Source organism: Rana temporaria, chromosome 11 (genome assembly GCF_905171775.1).
Source record: "Rana temporaria chromosome 11, aRanTem1.1, whole genome shotgun sequence".
Classification (NCBI taxonomy): domain Eukaryota; kingdom Metazoa; phylum Chordata; class Amphibia; order Anura; family Ranidae; genus Rana; species Rana temporaria.
This window is the reverse complement of record NC_053499.1, coordinates 130,035,497-130,052,779: the sequence shown is the minus strand read 5'-3', so window position 1 is coordinate 130,052,779 and position 17,283 is coordinate 130,035,497. Positions and strand designations below refer to the sequence as shown.

Sequence of the window (17,283 nt, the reverse complement as noted above, 5' to 3'; positions counted from 1 at the left end):
GGGACTCAACTTCTGATGGTGGGGTGGCTCTTGACATCTAATGTAAGGGGAGGGGATGCGCTGGACATCTAATCTTACAGATACAACCGGCCCTTTTGAGGGCAATCATAAATGCTGATGCGGCCCACAATGAAATTGAGTTTGACACCCCTGCTCTAGTTTGTGTCAATCCCCCATTTTATGGTCACAGGAGGTGCCATAATGTGTCAAAGACCAGATATCACACCAACCTGAAATGGAGGTTCTTGAAAGTGAAATGAGTTTCTACAATGCCAGTGGTCTTCACTCTGGTCCGCAGGATATCCTGTTCTGTAGGTTGGTAATCTGGTGCTCCGATCCGATCTAAGCTGTCTAGGTAGCTATAAGGAAAACAGATACATTTTCATTAATATTTTAAGAAAGACAGGGCAAAGCACAGCAACATGTAATTACAAAAATAAAATAAAAAGTCAGATTTTACTTTTTACAGCCCAACCTGTTGGGACAAGCAAAGACACTCTCTTATTGGCTGCTTCAAATTTGTGCAATAGCATTTAATAATAAACAAATAAATAATAAAAAAAGAGCAGCGGACAGCGTGCAAGCGTCACATTTCACTAATAGAATAGATGTTCTAAAGGAATGTCCATTATGTTGTGACCTCATTTAGCTTTAATTTAACTAAGATCAGCACATCCCTAGAGGAAAGGATATCAAATTCACCATAAAATTAAAGTATTAGGCTAATTAATTTAATGATTAAAATTGTAGTGAATTAGAAAGGCAAAGGTTTGTTCTTTTCCAGTCTAAATGCAACTCTGTACATTAAAATGATTTTGTTCCTTATAGTAAAATCCAGGTCTAGTATTACTACTCCTGTCCAAGTCTCAGTCATAGCTGGATATTAAAGCTGAACTTTAATTTAGTCATTAATAAATCATTAAAATGTTATTTTATTTTAATACAAGCAGTGTTAAGTATTTAAATTTGACTTTGTAGCAGCCTCTTGCAGTCCCTCTACAGTGGAGCTCAGAATAGGAGATGGAGCAGCACCACCAGTCAGCTGTACTGCAGTAAACATACTATATGCTTTTACACGCACATGAATGTTAATGGCATTCCAGTTTTCGTCCGTTGGGTTCAATATTGAGTTGACCCACCCTTTGCAGCTATAACAGCTTCAACTCTTCTGGGAAGGCTGTCCACAAGGTTTAGGAGTGTGTCTATGGGAATGTTTGACCATTCTTCCAGAAGCACATTTGTGAGGTCAGGCACTGATGTTGGAGAGAAGGCCTGGCTCACAGTCTCCCCTCTAATTCATCACAAAGGTGTTCTATCGGGTTGAGGTCAGGACTCTGCAGGCCAGTCAAGATCTTCCACCCCAAACTCGCTCATCCAGGTCTTTATGGACCTTGCTTTGAGCACTGGTCCAAATTATTTGGTGGACTAGGGGTTATGGTGTGGTTTTGTCTTTCAGGGGTTAGGCTTTTTTTTATAGCACTGATCGCTATAGAAATGCCAATGGTCCCAAAAATGTGTCAAAAGTGTCCGCCATAAGGTCGCAGTACTGATAAAAATCACAGATCGCCACCATTACTAGTAAAAGATTATTAATAAAAATGCCATAAAACTATCCCCTATTTTGTAGACGCTATAACTTTTGCGCAAACCAAAGCAATTTGGTTATAGCAATTTTTTTTTTTTTTTACGAAAAATATGTAGAAGAATACGTACTGGCCTAAACTGAGGGGAAACAAATGTTTTTTTTTATATATATGTTTTTGGGGGATATTTATTATAGCAAAAAGTAAAAAATATTTTTTTTCAAAATTGTCGCTCTATTTTTGTTTATAGCACAAAAGATAAAAACTGCAGAGGTGATTAAACACCACCAAAAGAAATCTCTATTTGTGGGGAAAAAAAAGGATGCCAATTTTGTTTGGGAGCCACTTGTCAGTTAAAGCGACGCAGTGCCAAATCGCAAAAAGTGGCCTGGTCATTGACCAGCAAAATGGATCAGGGCTGAAGTGGTTAAGTGGCTCTAGCATAGAACAAAAATTTATCATTGGCAACTTTGACATGCAAATTTCCAACTGATTATATCTATTTTAATTACAATGTATTTTCTAAACAACACAGTAACAGTTGTTTCTAAATAAATGTCATCAGCATCTAGCCGACACTTGGCAGCTGAATTATAATTGGAAGTTTTTTTGTTGCCCAAGATCTTACATGTGACATCAGAAGTGACATTAACACATCTACAAGGACAAACTGAATTTTCCTTACAGTTGAGAAGATACAGATGAGAATCCTTAAAGATGACTTTATAAGGTTATATTGTATGTTCATTTTGTGACTAGCAAAAGATCGAAGACTTGCAGTTGTTTCTTTGCTAATACCTAAACGTTACATTGTGGTTTATATCAATAAAAATCATTATACATTTCATTATAGGATGCTGGCCTTCTAACCTGCAATTTAATGACAAATGAAATACTAAAACCTTGGCCATTTTAAAACTTAACACAAATTTCTTTCACAGCATTCTGATAAACATGTCTAATTTGCATTTTATTCTACCACAAATCTGCAATGGACCCCTGTGTTAAATCCTATTGCAATTATAAGGTCCCCAATGCTCCAACTAAAGGGAAACTGAAGTGAAGTTTTATTAGGTATATAGCTGGTAAAAGAAGTATTAAACACATCACCATTTTTCTAGGTAAATATATTTCTAAAGGTGCTGTTGACATGAAAATTTTCACCACGTCGATAACAACCCATGCAATCCATACATACAAAAAAAACAAAACAAGTTCAGAAATAAGTTGTGTAATAAAACGGAATGACACAGGGAAAAGGTATTGAAAACGCTAACTGAGATTTATTTAATATTTCGTATAAAATCCTTTGTAATGAAAGCTTCTGTATGGAGAACCGAGTCGCATGCATTGCTTAGGTGTGATTTTGGCCCATTCTTCAACTCTTGATGGTTCCGTGGGCCTCTTCTAGAGTTCTTTCCATAGATTTTCTATTGGATTCAAGTCAGGTGATTAGCTGGGCCATTCTAGCAGCTTTATTTTCTTTGAAACCAATTATAACTTTCCTTGGCTTTGTGTTTGGGATACTTTTCTTGCTGAAATGCCCACCCTTGTTTCATTATTCTAGTAGATGGCGGCAGATTTTTATCAAGAATGTCTTGGTACATTTTCACGTTCATCCTTCCTTCAATGATATGACGTTTGCCAGTACCATATGCTGAAAAACAGCTCCACACCATGATGTTCCTACCTTCAAACTTCACTGCTGGTATGGGGGTGTTTTTGGGGTGATGTGCAGTGCCATTTGGCCTCCAAACATGGTGTGTGTTATGGCCAGGGCCGGCCTTTGGGGTGTGCGAGCTGTGCGGCCGCACAGGGCACCATGGGCAACAGGGGCGCCGTGCGGCCATCCAGAGGCGTACTAAAGGGGGGGGCGAGTCGCCCCCGGGTACCACACACTGGGGGTGTCAGACTGGCACCCCCCTCCGCGATTGTATTACACCCCCGGTGGCAGCGCCACGAGTTTAGGCAGCGGCACACTGGCACAGGCAGGGAGAGGTGAGCTAGCTACAGTGGCTTGGGGGATGGGGTGTGCGAGGGGGGGGTGCAGGGTGACACTGCTGCACCTACCATCCCCTCCTCTTGCGGCCACTGTGATCTGAGGTACTGAAGGGGGGGGCTGCACTGAACGGGGGGGGGGTACACTGAACGAGGGGGGCTACACTGAACGAGGGGGGCTACACTGAACGAGGGGGGGGACACGACACTGAAAGGGGGTGGGGACACTGAAAGGGGGTGCTACACTGAAGGGGGGTCTGCACTGAACGGGGTGGATACACTGAAGGGGGGTCTGCACTGTGTAACATGCAGGGGGTCCAAAGCTGCAGGGTTCTGTGTAATGTAAACACAGGATTAGCTTGCACAGGGCGCCTGAACGCCTAAGGCCGGCCCTGGTTATGGCATCCAAAGAGTTCAATATTGGTCCCATCTTACCAGACTATATTCTCCCAGTATTTCCCAGGCTTGTCTAAATGTTGTGCAGTAAACTTTAAACAAGCTTCAACCTTTTTTCTTCAGCAATGGAGTCTTGCGTGATGAGCGTACATACAGTCCATAGCAGTTGAGTGCATTACTTATGGTTTTCATTGAAACAATTGTACCTGCTAATTCCAGGTCTTTTTCTGAAGCTCTCCAACAAATGGTCCTTGGCTCTAGCACAACTCTTCTGATAATTCTTTTCACTCCTCTGTCAAAAATCGTGGGTGGTTTATGGTGAAATTATGTTCTGTTCACTTTTGGATTATGGCCCCAACAGCGCTCACTGGAACATTCAGAGGTTTAGAAATCCTTCTGTAGCCAATGCCCTCAGTATGTTTTGCAAAAATAAGGCTGTGAAGGTCTTGAGAGAGCCCATCATGAGAGGTTTCTTGTGTGACACCTTGGTAAAGGGACACCTTTTTATGGGACGGAACCAGCTGATATTAATTTGCAATGACAAGAGGCAGGATTGCTTTCTAATTACTGATAGATCTCAGCTTGTGTCTTGGCTTTCCATACCTTTTTGCACATCCCTTTCCCTTTCTTCATGCATTTAATACTTTTTCCCGGTGTCATTGCATTTCATCACACATGACTTAATATCTGAACTTACTTGTTTTGGTTTCTCTGTATGTATGGATTGAAGATGTACTGTATATTGCTTCAGAAGCCAAGTAAAATTGAAAGGGGGTGTACCATCATCCAATATATGACAAAATTAGGTCAGTCCCCAACCGGTCCCCCAAGACCGGAGAAAAAAAATGGACCATCGTGGTACTAGTTTGATTGGTATGAATTCCGATTATATAATGGGTAAATAATACATTTTCTTAATACAAAATTGATATTAAAAAAAAAAAAAATCCTCCCCCCTTCCTCCCTTTTTTACCCCCTCCTTCTCATTTAGGCTGCATTCACACCTGAACGTGGCATATTGTACCGCAATTTGCTGCGACAAATTGCGGTGTTTTGTCCCGCGATTTGCCACAACAAAACGCGTTGTTTTTTAGCCTACAATATGCCGGAGGGGTGATTGAAACATTGTCTGCTATGCCGAACGCCGAAAGCCGCCTGAAAAAAAGGGTCCGGGACTTGTTTTGAGCTTCAGGCGTACGGCGTGGACCATCTCCATAGCCGACAATGTTAAATCACCCCTCCAGCGTATTGCAGGCTGCAATAGCGTCGGGCGTAAAAACGCCTAGGTGTGAATGGAGCCTTATACTTGCTTTGTGAGGAGCAGTAAACTCTGTGCTGTAACATTGTGAAGCAGAAATTAAGCAAAATATGGCTTTCCCATAAACATATACAAATATAAAACTTCTATATAGGAACAGATTTTGAAATACAGAATATAGTCACATCGGTCAGAAACAGACACACACTTTGCAAGGACTGCCCAGCAGCATAAATATGCAAAGAAAGCCACCCATTCTGAACGCAAGCTGGAGCAGAAAATACACTCTGCACCATGCACAGAGCACCCAGCTACCTCACACAGAATGTTATTTGTAATGGGGCGGCAGGCAAGTCTGCACAAGAGCAGTTAAGCAGATCTTGCACAAAAAATTCAAGGTCTGATCATTTACTCTGCTCCCTCCTCCATGCAACAAAAAAAAAATGTAGGAAAAAAAAAAGCATCAACTGTACTCAGCTTCCGTCTGCAGCACCTGGGCAATAGCATCATACACTCCATCTGGTGAGATCCCAGGGAATGCCAAATAGAGCTCCCTTGCACCAGCTTTAATGCTGCGTACACACGACCGTTTTTCGGATTCTAAAAAATTACGTTTTTAAGGGTCTAGAAAATACGTTTTTTTCAACTTGATCATTAAACGACGTTGCATACACACGATCATGAAAAAAAAATGCTCTAGCAAAGCGCGGTGACGTATAACACGTACGACGGCACTATAAAGGGGAAGTTCCATTCGGATGACGCCACCTTTTGGGCTGCTTTAGCAGATTTCGTGTTAGTAAAAGACGATTCGCGCTTTTCTGTCTGTTACAGTGTGATGAATGTGCTTACTCCATTAAGAACGCTAGTTTTAGCAGAACGAGCGCTCCCGTCTCATAACTTGCTTCTAAACATGCACGGATTTTTCACGTCGTTAAAGCCCACACACGACAATTTTTTACAACCTTACAAACGACCACGTTAAAAACGTTGTGAAAAAATAGAGCATGTTCAGAAAAAAATGTGGCCATTTTTTTAGAACCTGAAAAATGTTCTGAAGCCCACACACGATCGTTTTTACCGACATAAAAAAAAAACTTCATTTTTTAGAACCCGAAAAATGGTCGTGTGTATGCGGCATAAGAGTTATCTCACAATATTAGGGATACTCAACATTTTCCAGAGATTTTGCTGGGTGGAGCTTGATATAATTTCAACTTTTCCCTGCTTTTTTTTTCCACCGGACCTGCCTGCCGTAGAGACCTCAACTCTCCCTCTCCTATAAGCTCATGGCCACTTCAATGACCATAAACTTATAGCAGAACTGTTCATCAGACTCTGCTGAACAATTGTATAACTCTGATCAGCAAATTATAGCCCAGAGTTATTAACCCTAAATGTGACCGCCCCTCCATGCCAGCCCTTTCCTGTCCCCAGCCTCTCCAACCCCCGGCGCTCCCTTCCACCTAAAACTACTCCCCCACTCTCCTTTACTATCCCCTTCACCGATTACCCCCCCAACTGATCCAACCCCCCGCAGTTACCATCATAAGCTGCCCAGAGACGAAGTGATTCTTTCACGAAACGCGTCGGGTGGAGCGAGTGACGTGCGGATGCCATCCCCCTCATTACTCCATACGAGTGGCTTTGTTCCTGGATACGTCCAGCCGGCGTTGCAGGCCAAATGCTGTTTTTATCAACCCAAATGTGAGTTGTATACCTGTTACATTTTGGTTTTAAATAAATCACCCAGATTTTATGCTATGTGGAGCTCTGTTTTGTCTTTTATACCCATCGTTGAGCCTGGCATGTTTCTAGCGCCAGTGGAGGATTCACTGCTGATCTAATATCTATGGTTGAGAGATATGCTGATAGTGGTCCGGCAGGACCTTGTTTTTTGGTAAGCAGCTGCATGACTGGTGGTGGATTCACGTCTGGTGCCTAACAACATAATTTCTGCAGTTTACACGGGTGTCTTCCTTGCTATTTGGACTTATCACTTATTTTTTATTTATTCATTTTTGGACTTCACGGACTTTACTTACCACTTCTGTGGTTTATTTTTACCAGTACTATTGTGGCCGCGGTGTTTTGTTGCACAGTAACTTGTGGCATTTATCACTGGGTTTTTTCACATATTATTTCCTAGCAGGGCCAGGTGGCTTTGGGCCCCCTGACTCTATGCGATTTACATAATTGTTTATATCTTAGAGTGTTAATTTAGATGTTTAGCACATGCACTTGGGCAGATGCCTAAATTGTTTTTTTGATATAAATTTATGATTTGGTTTAGCGCAATTATCCTCCTTTACCCACCATCATAAGCTGGCATCAGTCATCTCCCACTGGCTTCAGGTGCCGCATGGGGCTCGGAGAGATCCAGATATGTTCCCCCCAATCACTCTGATCACCCCCCCCATACTGGCCCCCGCACCCCTGATCCATTCATGCTGGGACCAGCGTCACTCCTTCCCCTCCCTCAGCTTCTTATCCGGCATTCTGACAGGCTGGGTATTGCGGCGGGGAGCAGTGCGGGTGAAGTTTGGGCTTGGTAAACATGTGTTTACCACCCCCTCCATGCAGCACAGTGGGCGCAGGCAGTGATTCCAGATAGAGATTCCTTATTCATTCAAGTCAAGTGTTGCAGAGATAAGGACTATATGGGGGTCTAGACCTCTGAGATATATATATTTTAATCTCTGGTGCAGTGCCCTTTTCATGTATTTATGAGCCTATTCGGCTCAGAGCAACTGCATTTTTGGGTGACATCTATAAAGGTAACTTATTAATGGTGGAATCTTGTTTCTCAGCCTGTCTGTACCTTCCATCCCCATGATGTAACAGATTTTGGATTTTCTACACTGTTTTGCCACGAATAAAAGGCGTTATATTTATTAAGACCCAGTGACTTTTTGGGGGGTGGCAACCCCCTCCCAGGTCCGCACACAGCATCTCCACGGTGGCGGCCCCCCTCCCGCACTCACCTCTCCAAGACTTCCTCAGGAGAAGCCAGAAGACCATACCGAGTATTAATTTTCTATTGTCACAAGTGGGTGGGTTCGGGGTGCAATGCTCTGCCCCCCGAGCCCAACCTTTTTCTAACCAATTCGAGCCTTAAGTTCTAATTGTGTGGCTTGAAAAAAAAAAAAAAGCATACAAGTCTGGAGCCCTGCAGGAGGGGTGGCACCCCAGCGCCCCTAATGGACCGCATGCTCTTGGCAAGACCCCTTTCATATGGAGCAGACTGTCAAGCAGATCCACCTGCTCAGCGAGGGATCCGTCTCTGCTGATGCAGAGAGGACACGGACACAGCCCGCTGTTCTCTATGGGGCGGTCAGAAACAAACCACCTGTTCCATCAGATACTATCTGATCCTATCTGCTAAATTTATGGGGAATGGCATCCCCATCCCTCTGTTTTTAGCAGAGTGGATGCAGGCGGGTGTAAACGGTCCAGTTACATCAGCGTCTCCATAGAAAACAATGGGTGGTCCGATTCGGCCCACCTGAAAAACAGACAGGCAGATCCGATCGGTGTGCTTGTGTGAACGCGGACTTGTTCGCACAGGGCATACACAGTATACCTTTACAGGGATGCACAGGTAGTCCCATGATGTCATTTGGGTGTAGCAAGTGCACGAACGGAGCCATTGCTTCCAATTTGCATCTTCCTGAGCTCACACGGTCTGCATTCTGGGTGGTATACCCACAGCCACGCGGATGTCAGATTGGGAACAGCAGCTTTGCCTGTGCAGCCATTGCATCCCAATTGATATAAATTGGACTGCCTTTGCGGGGATGTATGGAACACCTGTGCATTCCTGTGCAGGTAAACATGGCCCCCCATGGGTGTACATTAGTATGCCACATGTGAACAATGCTTTAGTAGCAATTTAGCCAGAATTTTGTAAGTTATGTTGTGTTTATATGTATCATTAATGATTTGTGTATTTTTGGCGAAAATATTGTTTTGATAAACATTAGCGCAAATATAGCGCTGTCTTAAAAATCAGTAGCACCTTCTTTTTCTTCTACTGTGCTTTCAGAACATGTATGGTTTGGGGGTCTTTTAAATTTTTTCTGAACACTGCAAGTGAAAAAGAAACGTTTACATACGTCCGATTTTCACCATTTCTCAAAAAGGCACAATTTAAAATTTACAAATATTTGTTATGTATTAACTCCATACAGGTTAAAGGGGAGTTCCAGCCTTTTAGTGTTTATTAAAAGTCAAATAGTGTAGCTGCTGACTTGATAAACACACACGTACCTGCTCCACGGTCCAGCGACACGGCTGCCCGGAGCTTCTCTCCTATCCCCCCTCTCCGGCCGGCACCTCCATTCATAGTGTGGGCACCAGCTTTCAGCTTCACGGCCGGGCACTAACTGTGAATGCGCGAGTCGCGCTACGAGTTGACAGGCGATCAAGGGACCCGTCACGTGTCCCTGGAGATCGCCTAAAGGGAGGGGCCGCCTGATGCGAGAAGAGAAGTCGCCAAGGCGGTCTCTGGGCGGAAGTAGGAAGTGGGACAGGAAGTCCCACTCCTACCAAAGCCCCCACTCCACCCCCAAAAAATGACATGCCAATTGTGGCATGTAAGGGGGCGAGGAGTGCTTAAAGCGGAAGTTCAACTTTTTGGTGGAACCCCACTTTAAGATTTTATATTTAGTTGGAATTTAGCAGGGATTTTGTAAAATTTTTTGGTTTTATCCGCCAATAATGGTTTTATTGTATTGTTTGCGAATATATGGGTTTTATAAACATTTGCGCAAATAAGGTGGGGGTCTAAAAAAATCAGTAGAACCATCTTTTTTATTCTAGAGGTCATATGCTTTTAGAAAATATGGTTTTGGGGGTCTTTCACAATATCTGAAGGCTGCAAGAGAAAAATGAAAGCCTTGCGATTTTCTGAGAAATTAGGATAATTATATTTTTGCGTACGTTCGATTTTCACCATTTTGGAAAAAAGGTGCAATGTAAAAATTAAATATTTGTTATTAACTCAATACAGGTTAAGCTTTTATATTTACTAGGAATTTTGTAAAATTTGCTGTGTATTTATCTGCTAATCATGATTTTAGTGATTTTTTTGTAATATTGTTTTGGTAAACATTTGTGAAAATATCGTGGGACCTTAGATATCAGTAGCACCTTCTTTTTATTCTACTGGTCATGTGCTTTCAGAAAATATATGGGTTTGGGGGGGTCTTTTACAAACTTCGTAAGCTAGAAGTGAAAAAAAAAAAATGCAAAAAATATTGCAAAAATGGTCTGGCAACCTGAGGGCAATAATGGAGCACAGGGAAATGAAAGGATGAAAACTGGACAGCCGCACTCCAAAATCACTTAAAATAAGTGGTCTTTTATTTTTCAACTGTACATACAGTCACTGCAACCCACAAAACACAGTATGGCCGACGCGTTTCGCACTTACAGTTAGTGTTTTGTGGGTTGCAGTGACTGTATGTACAGTTGAAAAATAAAAGACCACTTATTTTAAGTGATTTTGGAGTGCGGCTGTCCAGTTTTCATCCTTTCATTTGCTATCATCAGCATTGCCAGCACCTTGGTGGTTCAACAACCCTTGACTACTTAGGAGGCTCACCTGGAGCGGTGAGAAATTTATCCAATGGAGCACAGGGCCTGGCAGCGAAAGGGTTAATAGTCAGCGGCTACAAAAAGTGTAGCTGCTGACTTAAACACACAATCACCTTTCCCATGGTCCAGTGATGCGGCCGCCCGAAGCCTCGCTCCTCTCCCTCGCCTCTCTGCGGAGCCGGCATTGCAAGTGTTGGAAACCGGCTGTGGCAATTTGTGGCTTCACAGCAAAGTGTGCGCAGAGCGCATACGTGAGTGGCGCCATGCTCATAGTGGCCAGGCAATCTTTTGGGACCTGTGGCATGTCCCAGAAGATTGTAGAGAGCGAGGGGGAGAGGAGGAGCCGACTAGGTGGTGAAGCGACTAGAGAAGAAAGTGTGAGCTTTCAAAACTAGCTACCTGCACCCCCCTCAAAAAAATGACATGCTAAATTTGGCATGCAAGGGGGTGAGATTGCTTAAAGCTTTTGGGTGGAACACCACTTTAAGGACCAACCACAAGGCAGCAGCAAAGTGACAACTCTTTCTAAATGCTTTTTAAAGACAACACTGACCTCACCAACCTGCCAAGGTATGGCCTCACCAGGCTCACGGACCAAGATGTCAACACCTTTATTCACCCCTGTGCCCTGGAGACAAGGCTGCCACTAGCAATCAGGGGGCCCTGTACAACTTACCTGGCAGTGCCCCCCTTGCAAAATGTGCACTTTACCGCAATGCACAATAAATGCATTAGTACAATCTGGTGACTTTCATGCTGAATGGTACCCAGACAACTTTAAACAGATGTTTATTGCAGGGGGAACATGCAAAACCACACAAATATGCATTGCATGGCCAAAAAAAACGGTAGGTACATTGCGACGCTATTCAGAATGAAAGGCACTGCATTGCTCCAGTGCACTTAAAGCGGAGTTCCACCCATTTAAAAGTCAGCAGCTACAAAAAGTGTAGCTGAACTTCCAATAAATCTGACACTTACTAGTTCCACGATGCGGGTGAACGAAGCCCCGCCCCCCTTCTCTCTGCAGCGCCAGCATCACTACTGTGGGCACCCGGCTGTGGCTTCACAGCTGGGCACGCACGATTGCAGGGAGAGAGGTTAACTTCCTGACGCGGCAGAGCCCCGTGAAGAATTCGGAGCTGGATGCCCCTAAAAAGAGTGTACCCCCCCCCCCCCAAAAAAAAAAAAAAAAACATGCCAAATGTGGCACTTAAAGCGAAAGTTCCATTTGTGGGTGTAAAGAGGACTGGACAGTTAGCATTATTTAACCCTTTCATGACCAAGCCCATTTCTGACATTTGGTGTTTACAAGTTAAAATCTGTATTTTTTGCTCGAAAATTTCTTGAAATCAAACATTAAATATATTTTTTTAGCAGAGGATCTAGAGAATAAAATGAAGATTGTTGCAATATTTTATGTCACACAGTATTTGTGTTTTAAAACGCAACTTTTTGTGAAAAATACTTCTATGAATAAAAAAAAAAAAAAAAAAAATGAAAAACTAAAGTTAGCCCAATTTTTTTGTATAATGTGAAAGACGATGTTACGCTGAGTAAATAGATACCATACATGTCACACTTTATAATTGCACGCACTCGTGGAACTGCGGCAACAAACGACGGTACCTACAAATCTCTATAGGCGACGCTTTAATTTTTTTTTTACGGTTTCGAGGTTAGAGTTACAGAGGAGCTCTACGGCTAGAATTATTGCTCTCGCTCTGACGATCGCGGTGATACTTCACATGTGATTTCAACACCGTTTACACATGCGGGCGCAACTTCCGTATACGTTTTCTTTGCTGCCCGAGCTTGCGGGGACGTTTTAAAAAATGTCCCCCCAATCCTTTTTTGTACTTCAAAGTAGTCAGATCAACGAAAACGGCGATTCTGAATACTGTATTTTTTTAATACCGGCGCCATTGGCAGCCGAGTAAACCGGAAGAGACGTCGCTTCCGCGTTTAAACTGAAGAGACTGGATGGAAGCCATTCGCGGCTTCGTTACAGTTTGCGGCTAGGCACTGGAGGCGGCAGATCGTAGACTGGGTCTCCCGGTGGGACGTGAGGCCTGGTAAGAGCGGCGGAAGGTGGGGGGGGGGGGGGGGGAGGACCTTTTAGCCACACCGGTTGTTATCCCTGGAAAGCCAATCGCCAACTCTGAAAAATGATACTGGGATGATGTCTGCAGCTACGGGCTTCATCCTGGTATAACCCCTGAAATATGTGCGTACGCTCGGCGGCAAGGGAATAAATGTTTGTAAATCTATGGAGTTCGGACAGTCACATCCTTGCGAGTCCCAGCAGCATTCCTCCACCAATCTATTTGTCTGTCTGATCACATGGAACTATCTAGTACTCAAAGTATCTAGTACTTAAAGTGGTAGTAAACTTGTGTCCTTTTTACCTACAGGCAAGCTTATAATGCAGCCCGGCCAGTCAGATGGCCGGAGCCCATGAACACGGTAGGATGAGTGTGGATGAAAGCCCCGTCAGCGGCAAGGCCAGTCTTTCATAATGGGCTAGTATGCAATGCATTACTAGCACATATTACCTTGCAGGAGGACTTTTTACAAGCTTTACTACTTTACGGGAACTTCCCTTAGAAACAGGGAAAAAAATCCAGAGTTGAGAACCCACATACATAAGAGTCCAGCAAGAGCAACAGGAGTTGGATTCTTCTTAATGATAAAAAGAAAAAAAAAAACGATTTTCGGGTGCCAAAACAGACGTCCCTTTCATCAGGGCTGCAAAACAGGTACAAAGGTTGCTATATAAAAAATGTATAAGTCATATATATTTTACCTATAAAAGTAAAAAGGTCATGAATAAAAAACAAAATGAACATACATAAAAATCCAAGGGTGTATACCCATCTGCACATAATATCCGATTCCAGTAAATGGCAGACTCAAAGAGAATAATATCCTACATACAGACATCAAAGGTCACAATACTTCATTAGCAATCAGTAAAACGAATAAAATGGTAGGCAACATCTCAATAAAAACAGGACAATGTTGACCGTAATATTGTTCTGTTTTCAAGGGTGCCAAACAAATTCATTTTACGGTTTGCAAATTAAGTATTGTGACCTTTGATGTCTGTATGCAAGATATCATCTTTGAGTCTGCTATTTACTGGAGTCCGCCATTATATGCAAATAGGTATATATCCATTGATTTTATGTTCATTATTTGTACTTGCATATTCATTTTTATATGCATGACCTTTTTCTTGTTTTGTAGCCCTGATGAAGGGGTAGTGTGTATAGCTCACTTAGACTGCATTGAGCAAAATGACAGATCCTCTTTGAAGCTAGTTATCTAGTGCAGCGGGTCTCCAAACTGTGCCCAAGGCCCGGATGCGACCCTTAAGGCACTTTCTTTCTTACAAGACATTTTTTCACTCATACAAAACACTATTCCTCCCACTGACACCAATGGGGCAATATTCTTGCTACTGACAACAACGAGGCACCATTTCTCCCATTAATGCCAATGATGGGGCACTATTCCTCCAAATAAAACCATCAATGGGGCACTATTGCCACTGACACCAACAATGGGGCACGATTTCTCCTATTAATGCCAAGGATTGGGCACTATTCCTCAAAATGACACCAATGGGGCACCATTAATTCAGCTGACGATAGGGCTCTGTTAATCCCACTGACACCAACAATGGGGCATTATTCTTCCCACTGATAGCAGTGGGGGGGCACTCTTTCTCCCACTAACATCAATGGTGGGCCACTATTCCTTCCACTAATAGCAATGACAGGCCACTATTCCTCCCACTGACGCCAATGACAGGGCACCATTCCTCCCTTATAACAAAGATGCATTGTTTACTCCCACTGATGCCAGGATAATGCATAAAAGGCAAAGCCCCGCCCCCATACCTGTCCATTCATTGCACACGGTTTTATTTACATATCCTTGCAGAGTAGTGTGGGCTCTTACGCATACACAACATTCACATGGTCGTGATATGGTCATGTGGCCTTCATCTGGCTTTCTCCGGTCTGGATGGGATTCCTCACCTCAGCTCTGGGTGAGATTATCATCCCTGTCCTCCCTTGGACACAGGTTGAGTGTTGCTATTGGGCTGTTTTGTAAGTCGTAGACCTTTTTTTGAGAGATGTTTCTCCGTTCTAAGGGTATCCCATATTTATAGATATGTTATTGATTTCCAGAGCATTTATGCCTGATGAATGGCCATGAAACCCGTTGAGTATACATTGAACAGATGCCCAGACAAGTTTGGCTCACTAAAGCACATTTGCTTACGTTTAGGGTTGTCCCGATACCACTTTTTTAGGACCGAGTACCGATACTTTTTTTCAAGTAGTCGCCGATACCGAATACCGATACTTTTTTTTAAATGTGTCCCCAAATGCAGCGATGTCCCCCCACATATGCAGCCATTGTCTCCCCCCATGCAGCCATTGTCTCCCCCCATGCAGCCATTGTCACCCCCCATGCAGCCATTGTCACCCCCCATGCAGCCATTGTCTCCCCCCATGCAGCCATTGTCTCCCCCCCATGCAGCCATTGTCACCCCCCATGCAGCCATTGTCACCCCCCATCCAGCCATTGTCACCCCCCATCCAGCCATTGTCACCCCCCATGCAGCCATTGTCTCCCCCCATCCAGAGTCTCCCCTCATCCAGAGTCTCCCCCCCATCCAGAGTCTCCCCCCATCCAGAGTCTCCCCCCATCCAGAGTCTCCCCCCATGCAGCCATTGTCACCCCCCATGCAGCCATTGTCTCCCCCCATCCAGCGTCTCCCCCCATCCAGCGTCTCCCCCATGCAGCCATTGTCTCCCCCCCCATCCAGCGTCTCCCCCCATGTATCCAGCGTCTCCCCCCCATGTATCCAGCGTCTCCCCCCATCCAGCGTCTCCCCCCCATGTATCCAGCGTCTCCCCCCATCCAGCGTCTCCCCCCCATGTATCCAGCGTCTCCCCCCATGCAGCCATTGTCTCCCCCCCCATCCAGCGTCTCCCCCCCCATGTATCCAGCGTCTCCCCCCATCCAGCGTCTCCCCCCCATGTATCCAGCGTCTCCCCCCATGCAGCCATGTCCCACTTACCTGCATCCCCGCTGCCGCCGACTGTGTAATATGCCGGGAACATTACAACTTTGAATCGCTGTAATGATTGGCGCTGCGTATAGACACTCCCCCTCGCTCGGGATTGGACAGTTCACCCGAGCGAGGGGGAGTGTCTATGCGCGGAGCCAATCATTACAGCTATTCAAAGCTGTAATGTTCCCGGCGTATGACACAGTCGGCGGCAGCGGGGATGCGGCGAATGGCAACGGGATGCGGCTTCACGGCGACGGGGCAAGTATTCTATTTGGGTATCGGGGGTATTTGCGGGAGTACGAGTACTCCCGCAAATACTCGGAATCGGTCCCGATACCGATACTAGTATCGGTATCGGGACAACCCTACTTACATTTATTCAATTTTTATTAATAGAGGAGTGACTTAAAAAATTGTACTGCTAATCATGTTGAATTTTACTTTTACTTTGTATAATAATTGTATTTAGTGAAGCATTATCCATAATATATCATGTCTTATACCAATGATTATCAATATACTTTTTAACTTGATTTGCAATCAACAATAGTTTAATGATTAATATGAACACGGTATCAATTCAGTGACAGGCCTCATACAAAGTCCCATTTGTTCCTCTCTTTGCCGTTTAGTCTATATCAGGGATGGAGGTTTGCCACTGCTATGACTAGATTGTGTCAGGTCACATTACTACAAGCTGAACATGGAGGTTGATTTACTAAAGGCAAATATCCTGTGCAATGCAAGTGCAGTTGCTCTAGATTGGAGGGGAAGCAGGGTTGGTGCAAAGATTTTTGACACCCTAGGCGAAACCCAATTTTGCTGCCCCCATTAGCCCCATTACCCTACCCATGTGACAGGAGGCAGCGCTATACAGGAAGCCTCCTACAGGCTTCCTCTAGCGCTGGTTTTAGTTCTGCGATGCACCTCTAATTACACCACCGTTCGGACAGAGCAGCTGCCTGGGACTAGGTTAGTTACATGCTGCAGCCTGCAGAGCATTCAGACGTGGAAGAAAACCAGTGTCCAGGTGCCCCTAGGCAGCAGTGCACCCTAGGCGGCTGCCTAGTTTGCCTAGTGGTAGCACTGGCCCTAAGGGGACACCGCTGAAATGAGGGGGACGCCCCTGAAGAGGGGGACGCCCCTGAAGAGGGGGACGCCCCTGAAATGAGGGACGCCCCTGAAATGAGGGACGCCCCTGAAATGAGGGACGCCCCTGAAATGAGGGGAAGCTCTGCTGATTTCCATCATCCAACCAATGCCGTTTTGTTTTCCCTTGCATGCGATTGAGTATTCTTTGCAAAGTGAAGCTTTACATTATTTACAAACTGCATAGTATATTTGCCTTTAGTAAATCA

The 17,283-nt window shown here is 44.4% G+C and overlaps 1 protein-coding gene across 2 annotated transcripts in view; it reads right to left on the bottom strand.

Moving 5' to 3' along the window:
- The window catches only part of GNAO1 (G protein subunit alpha o1), a 271,460-nt gene that overhangs the window by 59,096 nt on the left and 195,081 nt on the right, over positions 1–17,283 (bottom strand). For both annotated transcript variants that reach the window (XM_040329144.1, XM_040329143.1), the window contains exon 5: positions 231–359. In XM_040329144.1, the coding sequence (XP_040185078.1) occupies positions 231–359 (129 nt within the window). The remainder of the gene's footprint in view (positions 1–230; positions 360–17,283) is intronic.